The sequence below is a fragment of the Cheilinus undulatus genome, linkage group 11, assembly GCF_018320785.1.
Source record: "Cheilinus undulatus linkage group 11, ASM1832078v1, whole genome shotgun sequence".
Taxonomy (NCBI): Eukaryota; Metazoa; Chordata; class Actinopteri; order Labriformes; family Labridae; genus Cheilinus; species Cheilinus undulatus.
Window position 1 is genome coordinate 10,147,212 of NC_054875.1, and position 25,768 is coordinate 10,172,979.

A 25,768-nucleotide genomic window follows, 5' to 3' on the forward strand; every position below is an offset into this window, starting at 1 on the left:
TAGAAGTTCAGAAACTCAACTAGCTTCAGTTGTAGTTTAGAGACATTTGATAACTGCACATTATTAAGCAACAGTTAAGCATTAGTAAAAAGATATTTCATTGGATTTAAAAGAAAAATTTTAACAAGTTTATATGCCATTTATAAACAAATTATAAATGCTTTATTGATGCAATAGTAATAGTTTACTCATCAGCCATTTGGCATTATCAACTAATTTATGTCGTAAAAATAAAGCTGTAAATGCTATACAGTATGGTCCAGTATAGTTAGGGCAGGTCTGCTCAAAGACGTTACTGGGCCCAGTAAAGGTCCAGTAAACCATTCCTTAGCACGGCGTGTGTTAACAGCAGGAACGTGTGCATCAGATCAGCAGAGATAGTGCTGGCCTTATGGCTTAAATGCATCTTACTGACTGGGCACTGATTAGTTTTTCAAAATAAAAGATTGTTATTGTTGTAGTCAAGTGATCCACCTTCCTCCTTGTCTTTTCATATTTATTTCAGCATTGCAACTTTTTTTGATTATTCTGACATGGAAATACACCGTGTCCAAAATTACTAGCCAATTTGTATGGGCCAACCCACTATGCTAACATTAAAATAAAAGCTGCATTCCTTTTTAAGGAGAGGGGTTCTGCATTTTGTAACAGACTACATTTCAACTGTCACAACTGTTTCTGAAGGTTGCATTTTTGCTGCTATTATAAGTGGTAAATATTAGAATTAGGTTAGACTTTATAACACTTTTGCTGACTTGCACGGGCCCCCTCCAATACAGCGGAGCCCCCAAAGGCTTTGCTTTTCCACCTTATGCATGGCCATGGGCTAGGATAGGGATAAGACTTTGGGTCAGGGTTTATGATATTATATTTCTTTTAAAGATGATAAGTGTATTACCTCCGCCAAGGAGGTTATGTGATCGGCAGGGTTTGTTAGTTAGTTTGTTCGCAACATAACTCCAAAAGTTTTGGACGGATTTTGATGAAATTTTCAGGAAATGTCAGAAATGGCATAAGGAAAAATGGATTACATTTTGGGAGTGATCCGGATCACCGTCTGGATCCAGGATTTTTTTAAAAAGGATTCTTTACTATTGGGAGATAGAGCTAATGGCGGAGGTCTCTGAGTGCTTTTCTAGTTCACACATGCTTTCTTAATTTGTTACTAAGACTTTACATATGCTAAAAGTGTGTTGTTATTATAAAGTGTTACTCATACTTTTGACAAAAAGAGAGAGAGCACTGTCTTAATTGTGCAAATATGCTGGTAACAACTGAAAAAGTAGGTTAAACTGACTTTTCCAAATGTTGCCAGTTAATCTGGGCAATTTGGATGGTGTGCAGAAGTTTGCATGCAGTGTTTGATAACTCGAAACAATAAATGATAAAAAAAAAAAAAATGTATGGCATGGACCTCTGATTTCCCCTTTGGAATTTCCCTTGTGGGACTAATAAAGGTTTTATCTTATCTTATCTTATCTTATCTTATCTTATCTTAATTTAGTATCTGTGGCATCAGAAAGACATCAATATAATTTGATTTCTTTACAACCTTTAAACTGAATATTTCATGTAGATTATCTTTTGGTTGCTGTGAATATTACCTTTAGTGGTTCTTGTATCAAATAATGATGTTGTCTTACTCTTGGATATCTAATTTGAAAATATATCAATAAATATATAAAAACAGATACATTTCCCAGCCCTACGCTGGGGATTGGGTTAGTTACTGTTTGGAGTAAGTGCAACTTTTGCTAAAGCACTACTGTAGCCTGTGTGCCAAAGTGTAAAGGTGCTTCTAATATTGATAGAATGAATTGTAAGTTACTGCTTCCAGCTCAGCCCAAAGCTGATCAGAACCCTCTAAATTTTGAACTGAGTTTGTAATTCAACACTTAGAAACCAGACTATAAATTGAAGTTGCAGAGTTGCTCTGACAGCTCTCCCTGGTCATAAAGGGCTCACAGCATACCTCTAACCTCCAGGAGGGAAACGCTGTGGTTTGTTGCATCCCTGCGAGCAGCAGACTGAGCAGCGCAGCAGCCAGCAGAGGAGCGCAGCCCAGCTCTCCTCTGCGTAAACCTCTGGGAGTCTGACAGCACACCATGGCTGCGATATCACCCCTCCAGGTGGAAAGAAAAACACGAATAATCCCTCAGCGACGGCAGCACAGGATTACCATCTATCCCCGTGAACTCTACTCCTCCGCCATTGCACGGCTCGGTGGAGTGTCACAGCTCTGCTCGCTCCTGTCGCGGTGTGCAGCAGCGCAGTCCAGCCTGCGCACCGGGTTGTGGAAGCAGCGCAGACTGCATCGGCTCTACTCGGTTCTCTTCCGCACCGTGCGCCTGCCAGGAGGCTGGTTTCGTATTACTGTATGATGGGGCAGGGGGTCAGTGTCGAGACGATCTAATGAAAACCAAACGTGCTCCGTCCATCAAACCACTTGTTGCAACCAGAAGAGCGGAGTTAAAGCAGAATCAGATGGCTGCTTTTGAACATGATTTTCTGAGGGTTATGTAAGGCTGCGGGGAGGAAAAAAAAAAACTAGTTTAGTCTTCTCTGTATTAAACAGTGCCATGCACAGACACTTTTAGAGCAGATGGGAAATAAAACAGGACACCACTGAGGACTGTTTCCGATCTTGTCAACACATCAGACCAAAAATATCCATAGTACCATTTTTTTACTTTAACATTGCACTTTTCAGCAGAATTGCAGCTGCATTGCATAAACTTGTTTTTTTTTTTTTTTTAGCTTTCACTCAAAATAGCAATTTCAGCAAATACAGCAAGCACACTGCGGGGTCCAAAGATGTGCAGAGTGATTGCTGGTGTATGTTGGCAAAGTTGGTTTAGTCTTCAGTGATACCAACTATAGAAGGAATAGGAGCTTCATGAAGTCATACCTTACCTTTAGCTTATCATACCTGCAGAAATTGCGCCCTCTCTCTCGTGTTTTAAGATGAATGAGGCATAAACTTAAAGTTTTGGCACAAACGTAGGGTTCATTCTCAGAGCAGACTCATTTTAGCCCCCCTTGGCCGCTCTGCTAGTAACAACTTCCAAAACTGCTAAAACACAGAAATAATTTAGCTAACTCTTAGCTAACAAGCTACACTTGAAGTCAACAGTGAAGCTACAAGTTTAGCTAGCATGTAATGAGCCAACATGACTCACTAACAAACCAGTATCATTGCAGAAATGTTTTCAAAAATGTATTTATTAATAAATAGTACTTTTACCAACAAAAGCAGACTTATTTTGCTTAGTTTAGCTAGGCTAATAAGAGATTCAACTAGGGCTGAACAATTTGCAAAAATAATCTATTTGCAATTTTTCCCCAAATATTGCAATTGCAATTTAATATGCTATTATTCTTGGGTTAATTTTGTGTATTTTTTTTTGACAAATTCAAGCAATATATAATTCCATAAATAAGACCATGTGTATTGAAAACAATGAAATTATTTCTGAAGCAATTAATCCGTAGTAGCATGAATCTGAATATGGGGGTGCAACAAGCTTTAAGCTACAAAGGAGGTGGCTGGAGTGGAGGAGGTGAAGCTGGCTACCAGCCGATCACAGCTGGGGTTTGACTTTCATGAAGTAACGCTAGGCTTCATCAGTTTTAGAGAGAATGAGTCAACTATTTTTGCTTGTATTGCAAATGTGATGTCATTTGCTTTGTTTAAGGGCATTATCGTTTTTATGTCTCTCATTTTGATTAAGAAAAACATATTTAAAAAACAAAAAGGCAGATCTTTGTAAACCATTATAAAAAATGACCTTGAATGTTTGCATAATTTGCATAAAATCTCTGCCGCTGCAAAAATGGATTTATCAAACTGGTATATTGACACGTTTCAAGTTTAAAAAAATGTTGCAACTTGTGTGATTTGAAAATTGCAGCAGGTCATATTGCGATCTAATCTGATTGTGATTAATTGTCCAGCCCTAGATTCAATTTACCACGAGGTCAGTGTGTTGCAGACTGGCAATTGTACACAGGCTGCACCAGTCAAGTCTGCAGGGGCACCAGCAGAGGGCGCTCATTTAACACAAAGTACAAGTTCCAGATAAAACACTTGTATTTACACCGAGGGTGGAAAAAGTAGATGACTGTTGTACTCAATTAAAAGTACAGTTACTTTTGTGGAAATTTACTTAAGTAAAAGTAAAATTACTAGTCTATCAATACACTGAAGTAAAAGTAAAAAGTGTTAAAATTTATTTTAAAGGGGACATATTTTACTCTTTTAAGACAAGTTTATATTGGTCTCAGAGGTCCCTAAAACATGCCTGTGAAGTCTGTTGCTGAAAAAACTCCAGTATTGGATTTTTACATGTCTTAAAACCCCTCTGTTTCAGCCCTGTTCAGAACGAGCTGTTTCTGTGTCTGTGGCTTTAAATCTTACTGAGCTGTCTGACTCCACCCTGACTCCGCCCCTCGCAGGAAATGTATGGCTTAATGAATGTGGCTCTCCTGATCTTCCTCTTAGCTGCCAGCTTAGAGGAGGATCAGGAGAGGAGGGCGGAACTTTCTTCCAAGCAGGAAGGGCCGACCGAACCTGGGGGCAGTGCTAACTCCCCACAATTGGTCATGAGGGGAAAATCTGAGAACGGCTTGTTTCAGGACACATTGTCTGAAAGGTGGGGAAAGAAAGGGGAGAAGGGAATGGATTTTTCTGGTACTTGAGGGAATTGTGGACAGGCCAGGGGCACATATTTTTGTTAGAAAAGCCTGAAAAAGTGATTTTTGCATAATATGTCCCCTTTAAATACAGAGTAGTTTGTAGCTACTGAGGAGTTGTACAGTAAAATTTGATATTTCCTTATTGACAAGAACAACAAGAGAAAATGTCTCCAACCAGGTTGTTCAGGTAAACTCACACCTTTATTATAAAGTACAGCAAAATCGTATCTGTTTATCAAACTTATTTAGAGTTAAGTAACTTTCAACATCTTGGTCCACACTAAAAAGTTAAACCACACTTTTGAAAGTGTTAAATATTTCACAATATGACAGAGCTGCAGTGACTCTTAAAATATCTGTGGCAAGGTGGGTCTCCTCTGGCAAAAACAAAGCAGAGTCAACCTCATAGAAATACATACTAATGAAGAACATGCTTGATGAATTCTTCAGGAGCACCTAAAGTAACAGGTGGGAGTCAACTCAGTGGATAACTTCACTCATAGTACAGATGTGTCTAACAACAAACTACCAGAACCATGAGCAAAAGAACTCTAGCAGGGATCATTGTACAACAGCCAACATCCAAACATATGAAACACAACTAAACACCCTGCCCAAAGGCATGATGGGAAACTTCACCCACACATCCCCCAAGATTTGCAATGGCTGTTGGCAGAGCTTGGATTAATTGACTCTACAGAGTTGAAATAACACATGTGGATCAGCACTGTCAAATAATTCCCAACACTGAAGACAATTTCAATCAGGATGGAGTTAAAGTCAAATCTGAAATGTTTAATCCCGAGAAGTATTGTACTCAAGAAAACAAAAAAAAACAGTTACTCTTGTTAAAACTTACTTAAGTAGGAGTGAAAAAGTAAAAGTACAAGTGTCCAAAAAAAAAAACTACTCAGTTACAGTAATTGGGGTGAATGTAACTATCTATTTTCCACCCCTGATTGGAGGCTTTATTCAGATGGATCTCTTGCACAAATGTTGAGTGTATCAAACATTGCAATCGGGGAATGTAACAATCTTTGTCTGATGAAAAGTTACTTTGAGTTTTCCTTTATTATTCTGATATTAATGAAAAAGTTATTAAAACACGACTGTGGGGTCAATCCAGATAAATATCAATAGTAATCCATGTGCATATTTCACAACAGACATTCTGACATGCAATAAAAACAGCCACTTTTCATTTTAAAAAGCTGCATATCATCATCTCATTTTCAGGTCCTTGGCATCATCAGCGGCTTGGCTCACATGGAAGGGAGCCATCTGCTGACAAGTCAAAATGTCTGCTGGGGAAATGAGCCATTAGCTGCAGCAGAAATAACTCACTATTTCCAGGTTTATCTAACCTAAGTTATAAAGCTCTGAACATATTCATTTAAAATGTATGATCACAGCATTGTCATTGTCGCCTATTATTACTAATAAAATCTTCTCCACTGTCTCTTGGCATATTTTCTAGTAAAATTAAAAGTTAACCAGTAGATGAGCTATTTTAACTGAGAATATACGGGTGTACTGATGTCAGTAGTTTCTTTTTTTGCATGATAAATACCAAAGTTGACACCACACAGTCTATATCTCTAAATTAATGAATTATTAAATCTTTCCTTTATTACCAATTTAAGGAAAAATATTGCAGTTTTTACAAATATTTTGAAGAATCATGTCTTTATCAACTTACTCTGTTTTCCAAAGAAAATGACAAAAGAGATTAAAGATTTGAAATCTTGAGAAAACAACTGTCATCTATTTATCACTGTAGGTAAAAAGAGTTAAATTAAACGTATGATGTATGTCTACTCAGGGCTTCCATACATCATAGAACCACTGATCTAAACTGTATCAGCTTCCTGGACTGGACTGTCATTGTTTCACTCCATCCCACCCTTCAGGATCTTCTGCCAGTTTCCATTTCTTGAAAGAAAGACAGAAACTAAAATGCCACTGTTCCCCTCTCTAAATGTCGCTAAGACCTGTGGGCCAGAACGTGTAGGATTTATGAAATAACTTCACTCAGTGGAACAAAATGACTTTTAATGGCGCGATGGCATGATTAAGTCAGGCCGTACTCTGGCTTTGATTCATACCGTTAAAGGTTTCTGTTATTAAAGATGTTCGTTAAGTAAACTTCACCCACTTATAAATGTCAGTTTTCCTTTCTTTGATGTTACACTGTTTTCCTATCTGCTTTATCATTTTCAGTTCCACTAAATTTCTGGTGACACAGTGATCCTGCAGCCCACTGATATATATTTCTGCTGCAGTGATATCGATAGCAGTATACTGCTATCGATATCACTGCAGCAGAAATATATTTTTTTGTGGCTCAACAAATATAAAAGCCAATAAAATCAATGTTAAAGTCATTTTTCAAACACATGCTCTGATCCAGATGCACTGAAACTTTTCATTTATAGACCAAATGATTTTTTGTTTATAGTTCTCTCTTGTTTGACGTGCCCCTAATGAACTGTACGGAAGCCCTAAGTGACAATCATCTATAATTTTATTTTGCTCCTTTTTCCATGATAGTTGGTGAATTCAAGTTGTTTTCTGGAGATAATGAAAATGGAGATTTCCAGAAAAAAACAAAACAAAACTTTTAATTGTAGGAAAACAGAGTGACACTGTGTCTGAAATTGAATAACTCACAATATGTAATCAAACGATAAGCTATATCCTCTATAACAGTGATCATCAACTGGTGGCCCAAAGCTTCCCATCCGGCCCCCAGAAGAATATCAAATTCAGAAAACATACAAGGGATCCTTTGCACTTATATCTCTATTAATTCAACCCTAAAAACGATCAGTGTTGAAACAGTTTTATCAGGAAGGCCTACTTTTGATGCATTTTTACAGAAATCTATGGGTAAGCCATCAACAGTAAATGCGATGCATGAAAAACACATTCATTTCATTCAAGCCTTCATTAAATCTGCAGTTTTTTGTGTCATCTTTCCATTTAAGGCTCTTGGAGAGCAAAACTTGGAGAGTGAAACTTTCTCTGCCCAAATTTCATAGAAAAAACTTATTTCTAGCATGTTTTTCACCAATCAGGGCACAGCAAATTAGTGTCAAACCTGGTCATAAATAACAGAGAAACTCTAGAAAGATGGACCTAAAATATATCAATCGCTTCCTTGTGCCTGGCTCTGGTATAGTTGGTACGGGCTGATCTCATTGTCAATGCCTAAATATTGAAATACTAGTACAATAATCAGTTGTTTACCAAAATATTGATTTATTTTAGTTCATCCCCAGTGTCTGTCAGAACAAAATCTGGCCCATGTAAAAATGTAGTCAACGACCCCTGCTCTATGATATGCACTAGCTAATATGTTAGTATGCTATTAATAACATAATAAACCATGATTACGGGACTTTTTTGGACACATATTTCTGCTCCAGCTTTGTGGGCTAGGCTTGCAACAAGCTAGTGTGAGTGGGTCCACAAACAGAATTTGACAACAATGAACGCACTTGATTATTATAAATACAGCTATGTTGTTTTTTTTAATGTTATTTTACAACATTTAAAACATGTACTAGTGCAGTTACTCTTAGTTTTACTCTGCTTGTTGGCTAGTCAGGGGGTCACAATACATTCTGTGCCTTTTTAGTATTGTGCTTTCACTTTTTACTTAATTATTCGGGTGAAATACACCAACAGATTTCTGGCATGTGCAAAATTAATCCAGTGTGGTGTCACATTTAGTATGAATACTTTGAAAGCAGGCAGTTTTCTGACATAGCCTGAGCTAAGGCATATTGACATGAATTCACCTTCTGCTTCCATATATCTGTCAGATTTAGGAATTATTAAATAACTTTTTTTTCCCAAAAAATACTTAAGTAGTTAAATATAAAAAAAGATAAGAAAATATTTAATTTGCCCTTAGAGGGAAATTCAAGTGTTGCACAAGGACTGTTTATTTATTTACCCTGGAAATAATCGGACATAAAAAAGTTTATTTTGAATTGAAAAACGATTGAATAAATGAACAGAAATATACATAGAATATAAAAAGGAGGTAATAACAGTGCTTGTATGAAGTGTAGGCTAAAGTGTCTGAGGCTTTTCTGCAGGAAATGGCAAATTAACACCCAGGACTTAGTAACATAAAGCTCCTTATGGACTGTTAGTGACACAAATGTCTACAAAGCAAAACTGCAATAAAAATGGATAAAAATCAACATGTTTTCCACTTTAAAAGACTAGGATCTTTTCATCTGCTTCAGTCATGTTTATAAGAATCAATTGTTAAATCATTTCTATTTAACCCCTAAATGCCAGTTTACATGCCAATATGACAGATTTTAATTAAAAAACAACACAAAATTGGCCTAATTTCACATACTTTATGCTAGATGAATTTGTTTTAATCAGTGGAATCAGTCTTGGAAATGCCATTGATTTAGAAGAAAAGCTGACTTTTCATGCATATTTATTTATATTTCTAACAGTATCTGATTTAAAAAAAAAATCCCTCTTATGTTAAGTGACTAAAAAGCCCACTTCCAAAACCTCCCATTAAATTGAGATAAATAATTTTTTTTTACTTTAAAGATGAAGATCTTTTCATCATGAAACCCGTTGAATCACTGTAAAAGAGCATTTAGAAATACTTGACAAGAAACCACTATGACCATATCACCATTAAAACATCCTCCACAAGTACAAGCTCTTGAGCCTTGACATTTTTCAAAAATACGATACTGCCTGTCTGATATATGAAGTCCTACATGGGCTAGCGCCACCTCAGCTAAATGACGACATCAAACAGAAAACAATCAGTGACTCCTCATCAGACTGATCAGAGCCACTGTCAGAGGTGAATGTGAGATAGACGTTTCAACTTTGGGCAAAATGTAGAATCATTCAAAGAGAACACACTTATGTTTGCTGTGCCTGTTCAATAACACATGCATAAACACGTCTGAATATGCAAATTCTGTGCGGAAGGCCTATGTGCAATCAACAATTTAGATAAACAGGCCAAGGGCTAATATGCAGTTTCCTCAAATGCATTCATGATCATGTGCAATATACCAGCACTGCAGCATCATAGCAATAACCTGGCTCTTGAAATCAAGTATGCTAAGTTAGGTATACATTTGGAAGAATTGATTGTGAGTATGTTGATGTATGCTCTGCTGGCTGAATCAGAGGAAGGTTTGCAGAATATGTTAAACATATTGAAGAACTGGTGTTATAAATGGCAGTTACCAATAAATCAGAGTAAAACTCAAATCATTCATTTTAGGAAAAAAAAGGTATTCCAAGGAGCAGGAAAGTATTGAGATTTGGAAATATGGAAGTAGAATACACATCAGACTATAAATATTTAGGATTTCCTCTTGATGAGTTTATGACGTATGAAACTGGAATCAAACTTTTAGCTGGTTCAGCTAGCAGAGCCTTGGGGTCTGTTGTTAAGGGTCTCTAAAGATTTGGGAAACTCTATGTTAACCTTATTTGTAACTATGCTGCTGGTTTTAGGGGATTTAAACCAAGCACAGCTTCAGATTCTATACAAAACCAGGCTTTTTGTTGTTTTCTGGTTATTTATAAATTTACTCCTATCTGGGTGCTGAAGGTGACATGGGTTGGATTCCTGGTTCAAGAAGGAGGAAATGTGACATGATAAGACTATGGAATCGTTTTATTAATATGTCTGATAATAGGATCAATAAGAAAATTTTCTTTGGAGAAGAGTTAAGAATTCTTCATGGGCTGCGGAGCTTCATGCTGTTTTTGGTGAAGCTGAGTTACAATATGTATAAAGAAATAATTTACCATGCAGCGTTAATGCAATTAGAAGTTACTATCTACATTTGAATATAAATGGCTAAACGATGTCTTGGAGAAACCTAAACTGAGGACATATATTCAAATCAAGCATGATTGTGGTACTGAATTTTATGTTAAAAGCCTGGAAGAAGCATCAAGATGGTTTGTTTAAGTAGTCTACTATATTATTGAGCGTCTACTTTTGGTTTCTGGTCTTTCTGTAAAGATAATGGTGTCTTGTAAGCCTATTTGGGCTGGGCATATTGTTTATGCCTGATACAATAATCAAATTTAATCAATCAATCAATCAATCTATAGCACTTTACCATCTACTTTATGCACTTTAACACCTTATGCACTTTGACTGTAATGGTCATGGTCAGTCTTATGCAAATCATATAGCCACCTTCTGTATTTTTATATGTAGATCTTTGTTCATTCATTCACTGTTTATATTTTTTGGTCTCTGTGTATTGTCTGATATTATGTATATATATTTCCTTTTCTTAATGTACGTTCTTGATGTAAACCTTTACATATATACCATCAACTTGGATGGAAATTGGCATAAAGCTACCACCTGGCATGTCCATGTTCATTAATGTGAACTGTCCCCTATAAAAAATAAATAAAATGAAATAAACAAACAAATAAATAAACAATCTTTTTAAAGACAGTTATTTAATCATTTCTATTGACTTGACCCTTTAGTGAAATGTGAGTATATGAAGTGACATTGTGTGATGTAATACAGTAACATTGAGTCATTGAGGTGACGGCAGTCCCCTGCCCGTAGTAAAAGTTGAATTCTACTTTTTCTTTAATTTGACATACCTCCAGTATGAAGTTAAAAAGAAATGTTATTTTCTGAACTGTTTCTTTAATTGCAAAATAATTTGTAGTCATCAAAGCCTGGGTGGAACCTTTGTGAGGGAAGCGGTTTCTTCGACCCCTATCGATGATGCACTCGTGGCGGAGGAAATGGCGCCCGTCAGGTGCAGAAGGGTTTACAGTGGCCAGCCAGTCAAGTACCCTCGAAGCTGACACGTAGGCTAACAGACCTCCTCCGACCATAGCCGGCTCAGCGAGCACAGAAATATGTTTTTAGGTAAAGAGAAGCGCAGATTGAGTCGGATGGTGAAAACGTAACAGGTAAGAGCATCTGTCAGACATTTTCCTCCTCTCTGTCCCTTTACTGACATGTTAGCTCCGCGGCTAGCTAGTTAGCTCTAATCCCATAATCTCAGTAGTTAGCCTCAGGTTGTTCGCCCCTCCCGGCTCCGGTGCCCTTTAGTAGGTGGCAGCTGTGTAGGTTTGTTCCGAAAGGACTTCTCCAGAATTTGAGTGTGGGTGGTATTTGAGTAAAAGCCACGTGTATTGGCAAGCTAAACAATTAGCTACTGTTGGTAGAGCATCGAAACCGCCCACTTTCGCCTGAATCCACAGTGCCAGGCTGTACCGTCAGCTCTTTTTTTTATTCTGAGCTGAAGTTACAGAACTGTGTCAGTGCTAGCAACTTCAGGCTGCTTGACCGAGCCTCCTCCTAGTACTTCTACCTACCACATGCTATTAAAGTTAATGCCGCTTAACTATAACTTTATATGTGAGTGTTGTTTGAGATATTATGAAATAATAAAATCTTTGAAACGTTTGAAGAGGTCTGACAAAAGAGAGACAGAATAAGTGAGATAGTCTGACGTATTGTTTTTCCCTGCATAATACATTATGTAAGATATTGTTTATAACATTGTTTAAATTTGGTTAACTTAGTGCATATCAGTGCATGTCACTAAAATGAAATGTCCCCTTGCATTAGGGCGGGACTCATTTTCCTGTATATTTTTAAAATCATTTCAACAGTGTCTGTTCTTAACTTAAGTAGATTTAAATATAGAAATGCAACAAACATAAAGCTAATTTCCTTAAGGTGTTAAAATCCCACATTTTACGTGTCATGTTTTGCTCTTATGCAAGGTTAAACTTTGAAATTTGAACTCTAAAAGTCATTAAATTCAAGTGTTTAAAGTGATAAACACAATTGTCATTAAAAGCATTTTTAAAGGATCATGTGAAAAATAAAACATCAAGTCTTGCAATAATGCGAGCCTCATGCAGGTAGCTGAGTTGTAGTTCTAGTTATTTCTTTTGCATTATTGAATTTTATCCACATAATGTTGCACAAATATTCACCAAACTGCTGAGCGTTAATTGTTTAATGCTTACATTTTCTTTTTTCGAGGGCCGTAATTACTTGTGGCTCATTGCCCAATGATTCAGAGGGGAAAGTTTTCCGACCAATCCGAGCTGATGTCTTTGGAAAGCCCTGCTCCAATCAGATATTTTTTAGGGTTGCACTATTGGATTTTTGTCAATATCTAATACGCTGATATTTCCAAGCTTACTTTAGCTGATAGTGAAACTGATAGACATTTTATTGTAAAGGAAGTCAATGTGTCTCCTGTGCAAAGAGAGACAGAGTCAAGCAGTAGGGAAGTAGTAGGGGTGGGTAAAAATATCGATTAATCAATGCATCGCCCCAATTCAATATCGATTCAGCAAATCCTCTGAATCGATTCACCTGCTGGCCAGTGGGGGTCACTGTGCGTGTGATTCATGTTGGATGGATAGAGGCCGCACTCGACCAAACAACAACATACCATAACCATGTTATGTGAGGTTTATCACAATTTCCAAGAGGAAAGAAATATTATTTGAGTTTACATGCACTTCACTTTTTCAGTGTTTACAGAACAGAACTGTCATGTTTTTTTACTTTTGTACCCCATATGCACAAATAAGTTATTACTGTGCAAATTTTTTATTTTCAGATGTTTTATTGCTCAAAAATATGAGGTGACTTACCAAATATGTTCCCATGGGCATGAAAATGATTAATAACAAATTGTCAACAGGTTATTTGTGTATTTCTACTTCTTACTGAATCGACATTGAAGCATTTAAGTCAATATTGAATTGACTCGATATCGAATCGAATCGCAACCTAAAGAATCGAAATCACATTGAATTGTGAGGTTCTTAACAATGCCCAGCCCTAGGAAGTAGTATGGTAGTTCTACATTTGGGGCTTCATTAACAATGTTCAGGGCACCCTTGAGTGTGTGGCAGATGGTACATTTGTACATTGTTGCTGCATTCACACATCAGGTGCAGGGTAATTGAAACAAAGTAGCAAAAAACAAAATAAAATATAATATAAAGGAGATATGTCTGCCCTGAAGTAGGGATGTTCAATATATAATTGGCATTGCTGTGGGCTAGGTATGCACAGATAATGATACAAGTATGGGTACCAAGGCTAAGTACGCATACTCATAAAACATAGTAGATACTGTACTCGGTATATGAGTATGTACTGTAGGTGGAGCCATGTCTGCAGTTGGGTGATATTTTACCATTAATGAAGCTGATAAAAGTAGAGTAGACTACAAACTGTGCACTGATAAACTGTCAAGAGGAGGGATGAGGAACATCTATGCAAGTAAAACAAACTTTTGAAATAATTTTAAGAGCAGTTATGGTATTATAAAGCAATGGTTCTCAACTGGTCTGCCCTCAGGACCCATCAGTCTGTCCTATGACAGATCGCGGCCCAAGTTTCCAAAAATTTTTCAACAACCTATGTTTAGTTAATTGAATATGTTGCAGTTTGGAGCATGATTGGACCAAAACACCTGAGAAAAAAAATAGAAAAATGGACAGAACTGACAAATTTTACACCCTCTTTCCCCATCATTATGTGTCAATTGTTGCCAATTTTCCAGAGAACTTGTGAAATTACTTCATTATCATTGGAAAAGTAGCCATTTATTGCAAGAAGAGGAGATAAATTAGTTAAAATATTGACCAAACATTTAAATTTACCAAATTTCACAATAAAACAGGATAAAATTAAAGATATTGATGCATGTCCAATAAGGACTTCAGGACTTCTGGCACTATTTTTTTTTTTCAAATTCCTAGTCACAACTCATTAAAAATTGCTCCGCGACCCACTTTTGGGTCCCGACCCACCAGTTGAGAACCACTGTTATAAAGTACTCATATTTGTTCTCTGTATCAGTGGGTATCCTAATGCTAGTACTTGTGCTGAGTCTGGCATTAGTGCATCCCTAATATGGGCAGATAATACCTTAAAAGTTTAGCTGTATCAGCAAATATGAAAATTTCTGCCACTAATTACAACGAATATATCAGCTGCTCATATCAGTCTGTAAATATCAGCTATATGTACAATAAGTTTGTGGTATTTTAGGCAGGACCAGTAGACCTAAGTTAGCTAAAATCATTCTCTTTTTTTTCTTCCATATCCCTTAAAATTAAAAGTGTTTTATGGACTGAAGTTTGATCTTTGTTAAGGTGGGATTTTTGTTAAGTTTTTTCTTGAAGTTTTCAGTACTTATATTTTAGGTCCAAAATACTAAAATGAATTCATGAATATCAACATTTCAGATTTCTGCTGAAAATCCCATATCGTGCATAATTAGAATACTTCATATCTGCTGGTATCGATTTTTTACTATCTGCCAATAACAATTTCATAGAGGTAACATCTTACATCCCTAATATGTGTTTCTTGTATCAGTCAAACCTTCAGGGATAACCGGTAAAACAGAGATGAAGCCAACAGTTTTGATTGCAAAACTCAACATTAAAAGTAGGTGGCGCAATATTGTGTTGTTTTTAATATCCGATGTGCAGGTATTGACAAATTTATTTTAGCCAACATTTATATTGATACCTCGTAAATGTAATTCAGATTAAAACCTCAGTTAATAAAAACACTTTAAAGTTTAAGGAACAAGGGTGGACAAAGAAAAAGACTTAAGCTGATGTAGATCTGCTTGTTAATTCTAGCTAAAACTTTACAAATTTACTGGTACATACAGCCATATATGCAGCCGATATATACAGTACGGTCCAAACGTCACAGCTATCACTACTTTTGAGCTTAGCAAAGTTTAATGACAATCCATTTTAAAACTAACGTCCTCTTCATACTGTATATATGTACACAAAGTTTCAAATGAAACACAATACTGAGAATATTCTGGCTTCTACAAGCATGAGTCAAATTGAGCATGGTTTCCCTTTTCACTCAGCAGCTCCTCTCTCTTCACTCTTTTAGAGAAACAGTGTCTAAACTTTTCTCAGTAACCTTTTTGTATATTACCCCTGGCTTCTTTATCAAACCAGCATTTCTCAGAGATTATCTTTTTGTTTTTTTTCTCTGTCTCTATGATCCCAAACTAAATCCATAATATTCCTGTTGAACTCTGTGGAGATCAGTCTGTGACTGAGTGTTTTTCATCAGCTGCAAAAATGACTTCACTGCATTAGCAGTGTGCTTCAGATCAGGGCCATGCCTGAAGATAAAAGCCCTCGGATTCAGGCTCTTTCCAGGAGGAGGGAAATGAGAAATTACAATAATGCAGCTAAAACAACAAATGTAATTGTTGGCTAAGACTTTTGCACAGCATAGTATCAGTTGTAAATAATGGCAGAAGATTTCATAACTACAAAATGCTGATATAGATAATAAACTTTAAACAGTTTATATCATGCAGCTCTAATTAAATGACCTTTTTGCTTTTAAGAAAGTTGCTAGGCTGTGATGTAAATATTCTGCTGACTTGGTTGTGGTTTTGCTGATCTGTTTTTTACTTCTACAGGAACCCCAGACTGACATTTGGGAATATTGCTGTGACTGTAAACCCCTCGCACAGGAATGGCCAAAGAGCTGAAACAAAGCAGGGCAGAAACATTTGTACTGCATGGATCAAATGGACACAATGGCCAGCAGTGGCAGACTGGTATGAATAACTTAACCAGCCACTCTCAGGGCCAAAACCGCACGTCGAGGATGGCCCGGGTGGCTTCAGATGTGAGGCACAAGTGTGCTGCCTATGTGCTCGCGCTGAGGCCTTGGAGCTTCAGTGCCTCGCTCACTCCGGTGGCCCTCGGCAGCGCTTTGGCGTACAAACTGGAGGGCTCTGTGGACTTGGTAATCCTCATGGTGTGCGCGGTGGCTGTCCTGGTAGTTCACGGGGCGGGGAACCTTGTGAACACCTACTATGACTTCTCCAAAGGAATCGACCACAAGAAGAGTGACGATAGGACTCTTGTGGATGAAATCTTGGCACCACAGGATGTTGTCATGTTTGGAGCTTTGTTATACTCTTTGGGGTGCTTGTGTGCCACTCTGCTCTACTTCCTGTCTACACTGAGACTGGAGCACCTAGCCCTTATTTACTTTGGTGGACTCTCCAGCTCTTTTTTATACACAGGAGGTGAGTAAAATATTAACTCCACTGTCTCGCCTACCTACTTCAGTGTTCAACTGCTGCCCCAGTCTATTAAAGCACAGACACATAACTCATTTAAACTTTCCCCCTGCATCTCTGCATGTTGGTGGCTCCAGATGAAAGCGTAAGTCTGCTATGAAAAATAGAAACCAGCATGTAAAGCCAGGAAAATTGGTAAAGCACATTAATGTTTCCCATTGTGGTGACTCTGTCGTGTGTTGGTAGAAAAAACAAACACTGCTAACACATCTTTCCCTGGACAGAGCATAGGTTCACTCACTGAAAAGGTCAGTTCACCCAAAACAGAAAGTTTCTATGTCACTGTTTGTGGTGTTTAGTCAGGCAGATAGTTTGGGTTTAGTATGCTGTTACAGGCACAACAAAGGAAATATTTGGGTCAACCTCTTGACAAGCAACAAATAATGAAGGAAAGTCACTTTGAGTGCAGAACAGCTTTATTAAAAAAGTACCATGACTAAATAAAAACTCTAAAAAAGTCTACAAGGAACAAAAAAAGCAGACTGCTCTGGCCAAACCACACAAGAGGCATTGGTATCTAGAATCTTTGAACTATAAAACTAGAATAAACTAGTAAATGCAAAGAAAAATAGAGCAATAGTGGAGAAAGAATGAGGTTGTCTGAAAGTCTTTGAGCAGCCTTAAGAATTGAGTGTGCCTTTAACTTTTACACTTCTAAAGCTTCAACCTATAAATGTAAAACAATCTGCAGCACTGGGTCTTGTAAGCATGCGCCTTTAACCCCTTAATGTTAAATAACTCAAATAATAGCCAGATAATTGCCTTTTTTTTTTTTTTTTTTTACCGGAAATGTTTATTAGGCTTCTACCAAAATCCAAAAAAGAACTAGAAAAGCACTCGGAGAGCACAGACCTCTGCCATTAGCCCTATCTCCCAATAGTAAAGAATCTTGTCAAAAATTCCTGGATCCAGACGGTGATCTGGATCACTTCCAAAATCTAATCAGTTCTTCCTTATGCCATTTCTGACATTCCCTGAAAATGTCATCAAAATCCGTCCATAAGTTTTTGGGTTATGTTGCTAACAAACTAGCAAACTAGCAAACAAACCCTTCCGATCACATAACCTACTTGGCGGAGGTAAAAATTGCTGTAAAATTTCACATATGTGTTTTTTTGTATCACATTTCATACATTAGGCATTTTTGGCAACTGATAATCCATCGTAGGGCAGTTTTATCATTTATCTGATTGTATACAAGGGGTTTTTAAGTAATTTATTGATCATGTTGATAACATAGAGGTATCATTAAAGTGTTTATCAAGTAAAATACAATAGGCTTTAAAGGGTTAAGACTCCTAAAAATCTGTCATAGAAAAACTTCTACAAGACTACAAAGCTGGTTAATAAGATTATAGACAATCCTACAAACCAAGCTACACTCAATTTAGGTATTTTAGGGCGGACTGCCCCTTTAAAGCAGTGAGTATCCAAATGTAAGTACTTGATCTGGAAAAATGTGGCATTGGTGCACCCCTAGTATGGGCAGATATTACCTGTGTGTTTTTCAGACATGACACTGATGTGCTACATTTCTTCATGAACTGAGGAGCTTTTCTGAAAGGAGCTCAGCTGTCGATTCATCACCATCTATGTGTGAAGGAGTTCAAAGTGCACATCCTCCAGGATACCTGAGATACTTGCTCTGTTGATGGGACCTTTTTCCTGGGACTTCCAACTTCACTCAGTCGATCTTTATTTGTATTGGGCCATTTCATAACAAATGTTATCGTAAGAAACCGCACAAAAAGAGCACATCTAGAACATGCTCTTTGTATGACTGAGGCTATGAATTGTATGAATTCCTCATAGAGAAATTCATTTTTATACTCTGTCAGTGTTTGAACATGCCAGGAACATTTTGGTTCCCAGCCCGAGTCCTTTCATACTGATCTTCTGCAACCCCAAATCTGTGTTGATGTAGTTCATTACAAAAGTGTAATTATGAGGCATTTTCACAGTGTATTATCCTGACAGCAACATAATAACACTCCACTGTCATTGCCTCTTAATACATTCACATTGATACTGCCACAATGTGATATTTGATAACCCCTTTGTCAGTTGACGGTGCATTTTGGCTCTGTGGTTCAACCAGAGAGCACAGCCCAGCGGGAGCCCCACATTAAAGCACAGTCAGATATGCTTACGCGTAGAACTTCAACCCCCTGGCTGGCTTTTGTTGATCCTTTTTTCACCTCTGTTATTACAGAGTTCCCACAGATCCTTAAAAAAAGTCTTAAATTTATTTCTAAATGTAAGGCCATAAATTGTCTTCAAGGGTAAATTTTTTGTACTAGTGTTTTTTTTTAAATTAATTGTAAGATTTATTTTTGGGCATTTTTGTGCCTTTATTAGATGGAGGAAGACAGTGGATACAGTCAGGAACATGGTCAGTAGTGGGGGAGAGACATGCGGTACAGTGCCTCAGGCCGGATTCGATCCTGGGCTGCCCACATACATGGGGAGCGCCTTAAACCACTAGGCCACCTGCTCCCCAGAGTTGTGAAATTTTAAACGTGATTTTGAAAGATAAATTACTGATTAATAAATTAGATTAGGTTAGTATTTTATCAGATTCTTTTTTGTGGATTTGCTTGTTCTGCTGACTATACACAGCTTTTACTGCAGCTTTAACGGCAGCATATAGTGTGCACACTGACACACTGAAAACAATAATGCTAAAAGAAAAGACAGTAAATGTAGTTCAAGGAAAATTGCCTTTTAGCATCAAAACTATAGGGAGGAGTTAGAAGGGTAAAAGTGATTTTTAGGTGACTTACAAAAGATGAAAAAAATAAAAATTGGGACATTTGCAGTCAAAGCAATTCAGTCCTACAGAAAAAAAAAGTGGAGCACTTGCTTCAAAGTGCAAACAGTATAGTTAACTTTTCTTTATTTTAATTTTAAAAGGGTTTTAAAAGTAAAAAAAATAATTTCGCAGCTGCCCTCTAAGGGATCGCCTTATCCACTTATTATGCCTCTTTGATGTTCATCATGATAATAAAATGTCACAGGGGCGTAAATATCACAGCTCAAAGCACTGGTAATTGGGCTGTAGTAGAAAACTGCTATTCTTCAGATAATTATCAATTCATTTTATATCTTTTTATTGCAAAAGATCCTGTTTTTGACACGAGTTACACCAGTGATCATTCCTTTCTTTAAAATTTGCATATCGCAAACCCCCCAAAAATTAAATAACAGAAAATAATATTGTAGAGAAAACCCAGGGGGGAAAATCAAGTTAATCTTTGAATTCAAAATATGACTTAATTTTTTTTCTTAAAGTCTGTCTGTCCAGTTGGAAATAGATGTCTGCAGCAGCAAAAAATCTTTGCAAAGCTCCTGAGTGTTCCTGAAGGCGTCAGACAATGTTAATTTCTTGGTTTTGTAAATCTGCAGATCCCTGAGAGGAAATTGGATCATACTAGCATTTTGCAACATTCAACATCACATCCTTTTATTCATTTTATTCAACATTAAGCTTATAAAGTGAAACGTTACAATGAGATCCAAACAAACCATCATATAAAGCCAGGGTTCCCTCGAATCCTTGAAAGTCTTAAATGAGATTTTTAAAATTCTGTAGAAACCCTGTAAAGCTGTCATATGTTTTTTTTTAATGATTGCTTATGCTGATTTTTTAGATTCATCTTTGGGCTTTATGCCTTTATTGACAGAGGAGGATAGTGGATAATATCAGAAACAGGGATGAGAAAGCTGGGAAGAGACATGTGGGGAAATGTCACAAGCCAATTCGAACCCAGGCTGAACGCATACATGGGGGCCCACCTTATACCTCTAGGCCATCTGTGCCCCACTGATGCTGATTTTTGTTCAAAATGTTTTTACTTCAGAGACTAAAGCGCATAAGAATTAGTCATCTATTCCCACGTTTCATTGTTGGAGTGAACAGACTTGCTACTACCACTCATCTTCTGAAGGGACGCCTGGCACAGTCACGAGAAAATATTTGTATCGTGCCATCTTCTTCTTAGCCGTCTCTGGTGCTGCTCATTCTGTAAAAGCATGAGGAGCTCTGTCACAAGTTCTTTGCCTGTTTTTCATTTGCAAGAGTCTTTTAAGCCACCAGACTTTATGGGAATACTAAATTGCTGGAATATTCCATGTCAAGATGAGCACCGATTCAGCAAGTGTCCTAAAGCTAATTTTTGTAATAATGCCTTTTCAGAGTTTCCCCCATACAATTAACTCCCTTTACTTAGACATAGAGAAACAGCAGTATAGAATAAACTTAGATGGTGTATATCTGATCTTTTGTTGCAGTTTTGATAGAACTTAATTTACCAGTAAGAGGCTGTCATAGACGGCAATGTTTTCACTGGTAGCACCCACAAATTTAGCTTCAGAGTACTTCTCATCAGTGTTTTATGGTTGCTTTCTCCTTTAAAAATGGACATGTGCTTCCCTTTGTAGTTTCTCTAAGGTTGTTTTAAAAATGCTCTGTGCCCTTAATATTTAATATTTAAGGATTAGGGCTAAGATAACATGAAAACAATGCAGAGGAATCAAGTCCAGACAACTCAGCAGCTACAAACCTGCAAATAGTATTCTTGAAAAAATTAGTCAGACCAGTTCCTCCTAGGGATGCACCGATACCACGTTTTACCAGACCAAGTACAAGTACTTACATTTCGGTACTCACCGATACTGAGTACAAATATGAGTGCTTTATAATACCATGACTGTTCTTAAAATTGTTTTAAGTCTTTGATTTTGATCAAATACTCTTTTCTCTCCCCTTGACAATGAATAAGTGCATAGTTTTAATTCTCCTCTACTTTGTCCCCCTTATTTATGTTGAAATATCAACAAACTGCACACACCTTCAACTTTGACTACATACACTCTTGATTGATCCATTTGGTTTAACTTTATATTTAGCTTCGTCTAGCCATGCTAAATGTTAGCGCTATAAACCGGAAATCAATTCTTCTTCACTGCCGGAAAACACTGCATGCAAAAGCTTCTGTTTTTAGAGCAGTGAAGGAGAAGCAAACGGCCTTCTGCAGTAGCAAAAAATGGTGTTTGTGTGACATTTTTTCTCTGAATGTGATTGTTAAAATGCCTTCCAGACAGGTGCTGTGGTACATGACAAGAAGTGACACAGTTAATCAAAAGTTAAAGAACTTTTGAACCATACATCGCTGCCGCTTACTTGTTTTTCTTCTTGAAGCTAGCCGTTGTGCTGTCTCATTGATGCTGTTGATGCCTTTGTATCCCTTGAGGCAGCATTTTAAGCGAGCCTGGTACTTGTGTGATCTTTCGGGACTTTAATGATTAAATCCACACCAGTAAACCTGATATTGAACATCTTTTTATCCATTTTAATCTGATTACAATCATTTATTACCGCTAGCTTAAATGCTGACTGACATATGTTTACCCTTTGTGAGGGTCTGTCAGCCAATGGCAGGCTGTTCCGTAATCACGTGATGCTGCCTGAAAAGAGCATAATGCAGCGAGAGATAAAGAGAGCCTGTGATGCAGCCCGCTGTATTATTGTTATTTTAATATTTAGCAGTAAAACTTAATAATCAGCAGAAAAACAACTTTAGGGCCACAGAGATGCTGTACATTAAAATTCTGTTTGTTGACCCATGTCTGAATCAAATATAGGTCTAAAATAATTTGCTGGTCTGCATCAGTCAGTCCAGAAAGTTCACACTGGTATTGAATCAGTACTCTGGATCAGTATCGGTATCTGTAAGCAGGGTCCAAAACTAACACTCGCCACTTGCCAATTACGGGTAGATTTTGTCTCTAGCTGGTAAATTTTTAAGATCACTCACCACTCTGGCAAGTTATTTTTTGACCAGCGAAAAAATAATTTTTTTTGTTACTGGAGAACGATGCTGGTATTGGCTGGTTTCCTGGCAGAGTAATGCGTATTTCAGGCCGAGACGATCTTTGGTCACGTAAGTGTGTCAGTCATGACGTCATTCACAGCGCGCCAAGGTGGATAGCTGGTTGTTACTGTACCCATACCTCCTTGCAAAGTTGCCAACTTAGCAACTTTGTCACTATATTTAGAGAGTTTTCAGACCCCTCTAGCGACTCTTTTCAAAAAAGCGACTAGCGACAAATCTAGCCACTTTTTCTGGTGTTACTGGAGACTTTTGAAGACTCTGACATGAAAGCACGTATCGTTGTAGTGCCTCTCAATGAGCAGCGGGTGCTGCCGTGAACCCTTCCCCATCCCTCTCAGCTGCGGTCAGAGCAGGAGATGCTCACGCCTCCATGTCCAGACTACAGATTAACTGAAACTGTGAAGGTGCCTTGAAAGTTTTTTCTATTGTCTCTTTTTGGTCCATTTAGATTGTTAATGAAGACTGTATTCAACAACAACAAAAAAAGATTTGTTGTAGGCTCTTAAGTGGACCATCAGGTTTAAAACTAAAACAAATGTAAGAAAACTAAACTTCTAAGAAAAATAGAATAATAAATAAATGATAAACCAAAAATAAAATTTAAAGTAACTCTGCCAGAGTATCTCTTGAGTCATTTTGACTAGCCCAGATAAAGGAGGGTTGGAATTGTGACATTATAAAAACAAGAATCGACAGAAGCAAGTTCATTTGTTGTTCTACACATAATAAGGGTCTTTTTACTCACTTTTTTGTCTCTTGTAGCATACGTTATTGCTAGTATTAGTGCATACTATTAAAATATTGATTGAGAATCACATACAAGACCCAAATGACATGTTAAATATTACTGATAGCAAATTACAACACTTAAAAGCTATTTTTATTTGGTTGGCTGGTAAATTATCTGCCTGGCTGGTAAAAAATTTCACATACCAGCCAGCCTGGCTGGTAAGTGAAAAAGTTAGTTCTGGACCCTGTCTGTAAGGTAAAAATGGTCATGGAACATCTCTATTTTTAACTGAGAGCACTGTGAGCTTTGTGACAAAACAGCTGATGCCATTGGTGTTGTTGCACTAAGGACCCTGAGCATTGAAAATGCTGGACTACATTGGTTTTTCATTAAAAAAAATAATCGCTGTCGGTGCAAAAAAAAAAGGCAGCTGTGTGGACACGGGTATGTATGAAGGCACATCCAACTGAAGAAGCATGTGATGAGTTGAAAGAGACAAAAGAAGAGACTATTTTAGCTCAAAAGTGACATTCAAGCTGAGCTGCTTCTTATCAGACCACACAGTCATTTTTAGAAGTTTTATGGGAACAGTTTGAATAGGAAATAGCACGAGATTAAATTACAGAACCACCTCAATCTAGATGTGTGCAGGTTTTGTATAGACACTGGATAGAGGATGTTTAAACCAGCCTGAGGTCATGGCCTGTCATAAAGTCATAAACACTTTACAAGGTGTCCCTGTTTGCCCTGGCGATTCTCTTTCTTATGTCAAAGATATGAAGAACAAAGAGTTTTAAAAAGACAATCCTTTGTTGACAGTTGGTCATAAAAAATAATAAATATCTTCTTTGTTTACTCTTTTCCACAGGCATTGGCCTCAAGTATGTTGCTCTGGGAGATGTGGTCATCCTCATTACCTTCGGCCCGCTGGCAGTCATGTTTGCTCATGCTGTGCAGGTCGGCTACCTGTCTGTGCTGCCACTGGTGTACGCCGTTCCCCTGGCCCTCAACACAGAAGCCATCCTCCACAGCAACAACACCAGAGACATGGACTCTGACAAGCAGGCGGGCATCGTCACCCTGGCCATCCTCATAGGCCCCACGCTATCTTACATCCTCTACAACCTCTTGCTCTTCGTCCCCTACGTGCTCTTCTGCATCCTTGCCACCCGTTACACCATCAGCATGGCGCTGCCTCTGCTCACGCTGCCCATGGCCTTCCCGCTGGAGAAGCAGTTTCGCAGCCGGTGCTACGCCAAGATCCCTCAGAAAACGGCCAAGCTCAACTTGCTAATGGGACTTTTCTACGTGTTTGGGATCATTCTGGCACCTCCAGGCAGCTTGCCGCTCCTGTGATGAATTAGCATTGAAATTTCAACAATTTATTGTTTTAATACAGACTAGTTTATGTACCTCTTTGTATTTGTACAAAGCTATCTGAGGGCTTTCATTGGCTTTAATTTATTGTCTAATTTATATGTTGAAGAGATTTAGTTTAGGTCCTCCTCTGACACTGAAGGCAGAATCAGTTGGATTTTTTCGGTATTAAGCTCGCTGTAACATGTCGCTAAAATTAAGAAATGTTGGCATCATAATGTAGAGGTAGGCAACATTTTCATCATTTAAGGCCAGAAAATAAACCTACTGATGCCATAATTGTTGATCAAGACATAAGTCCTAACATTGACAGCCACAAACATCAAAAAAGCATCATCACCAAACTCTCAACATTGTACTCTTTATGGTACACAATGATAAATTTGTTTGTTTTATATGTTTTATTTTGGAGAGCCAAATAGTATTTTATTGGATTGTAATAAAACTCACAGATGCTGATGTCCCATGTCTTCATTGTATGTCAAACCAAAGGAATCAACTATTTTTCTTTCAACATAAATATAGTTCCTTAGCATCCAAATGAGTAGCTTTATGTTGAACATAGCACATGAAATGTAATATTTCAAAACAATGAAAGCTGAAACTAATCACATAAGACATTGTTCAGCATCTTTTACAGCTCAAAATGTGGCTTAAATGATTTCAGAATAAAAAAAGACTGAAAATTTGACCTTTTAGTCAGTAAAAACAAATTGACAAAGAAGGGGGTTAAAGTTTTGTTAAGCTGTGACTGGGAGATAATAACTGTAGATGAAGGCTGTTTTATACTCACAATCTGAATTGACATTACTTTAAAGATAGTTTACACATACAGAGATGTTTTGTTTTTAAGTGTTAGAAAATTTGAAAACTACTATACTTAGGGCCAAAAGTTTAAA

At 37.5% G+C, this 25,768-nt stretch overlaps 2 protein-coding genes across 3 annotated transcripts in view; one reads left to right on the forward strand and one right to left on the reverse strand.

Annotated features, from left to right (window-relative positions):
* Positions 1–2,472, reverse strand: part of mmp23ba (matrix metallopeptidase 23ba) — a 28,293-nt gene extending 25,821 nt beyond the window's left edge. For both annotated transcript variants that reach the window (XM_041798764.1, XM_041798763.1), the window contains exon 1: positions 1,973–2,472. In XM_041798764.1, coding sequence (XP_041654698.1) covers positions 1,973–2,107 — 135 coding nt within the window. In that variant the 5' untranslated portion in view covers positions 2,108–2,472. The remainder of the gene's footprint in view (positions 1–1,972) is intronic.
* A 9,008-nt stretch (positions 2,473–11,480) lies between these two features.
* ubiad1 (UbiA prenyltransferase domain containing 1) lies at positions 11,481–25,328 on the forward strand. Its single transcript, XM_041799454.1, has 3 exons — positions 11,481–11,658; positions 16,197–16,814; positions 24,361–25,328. Exons 2-3 carry the CDS (start codon positions 16,253–16,255, stop codon positions 24,846–24,848), a joined length of 1,050 nt encoding a protein of 349 aa, XP_041655388.1. The 5' UTR covers positions 11,481–11,658; positions 16,197–16,252; the 3' UTR covers positions 24,849–25,328.
* The last annotated feature ends 440 nt before the right edge of the window (positions 25,329–25,768 follow it).

Coding starts and splice junctions, on each gene's coding strand:
- ubiad1 (XM_041799454.1), top strand. CDS start 16,253: ATGGCCAAAGAGCTGAAACAAAGCAGGGCAGAAACATTTGTACTGCAT. Junction 16,815..24,360: donor CTCTTTTTTATACACAGGAG/GTGAGTAAAATA, acceptor TCTTTTCCACAG/GCATTGGCCTCAAGTATGTT.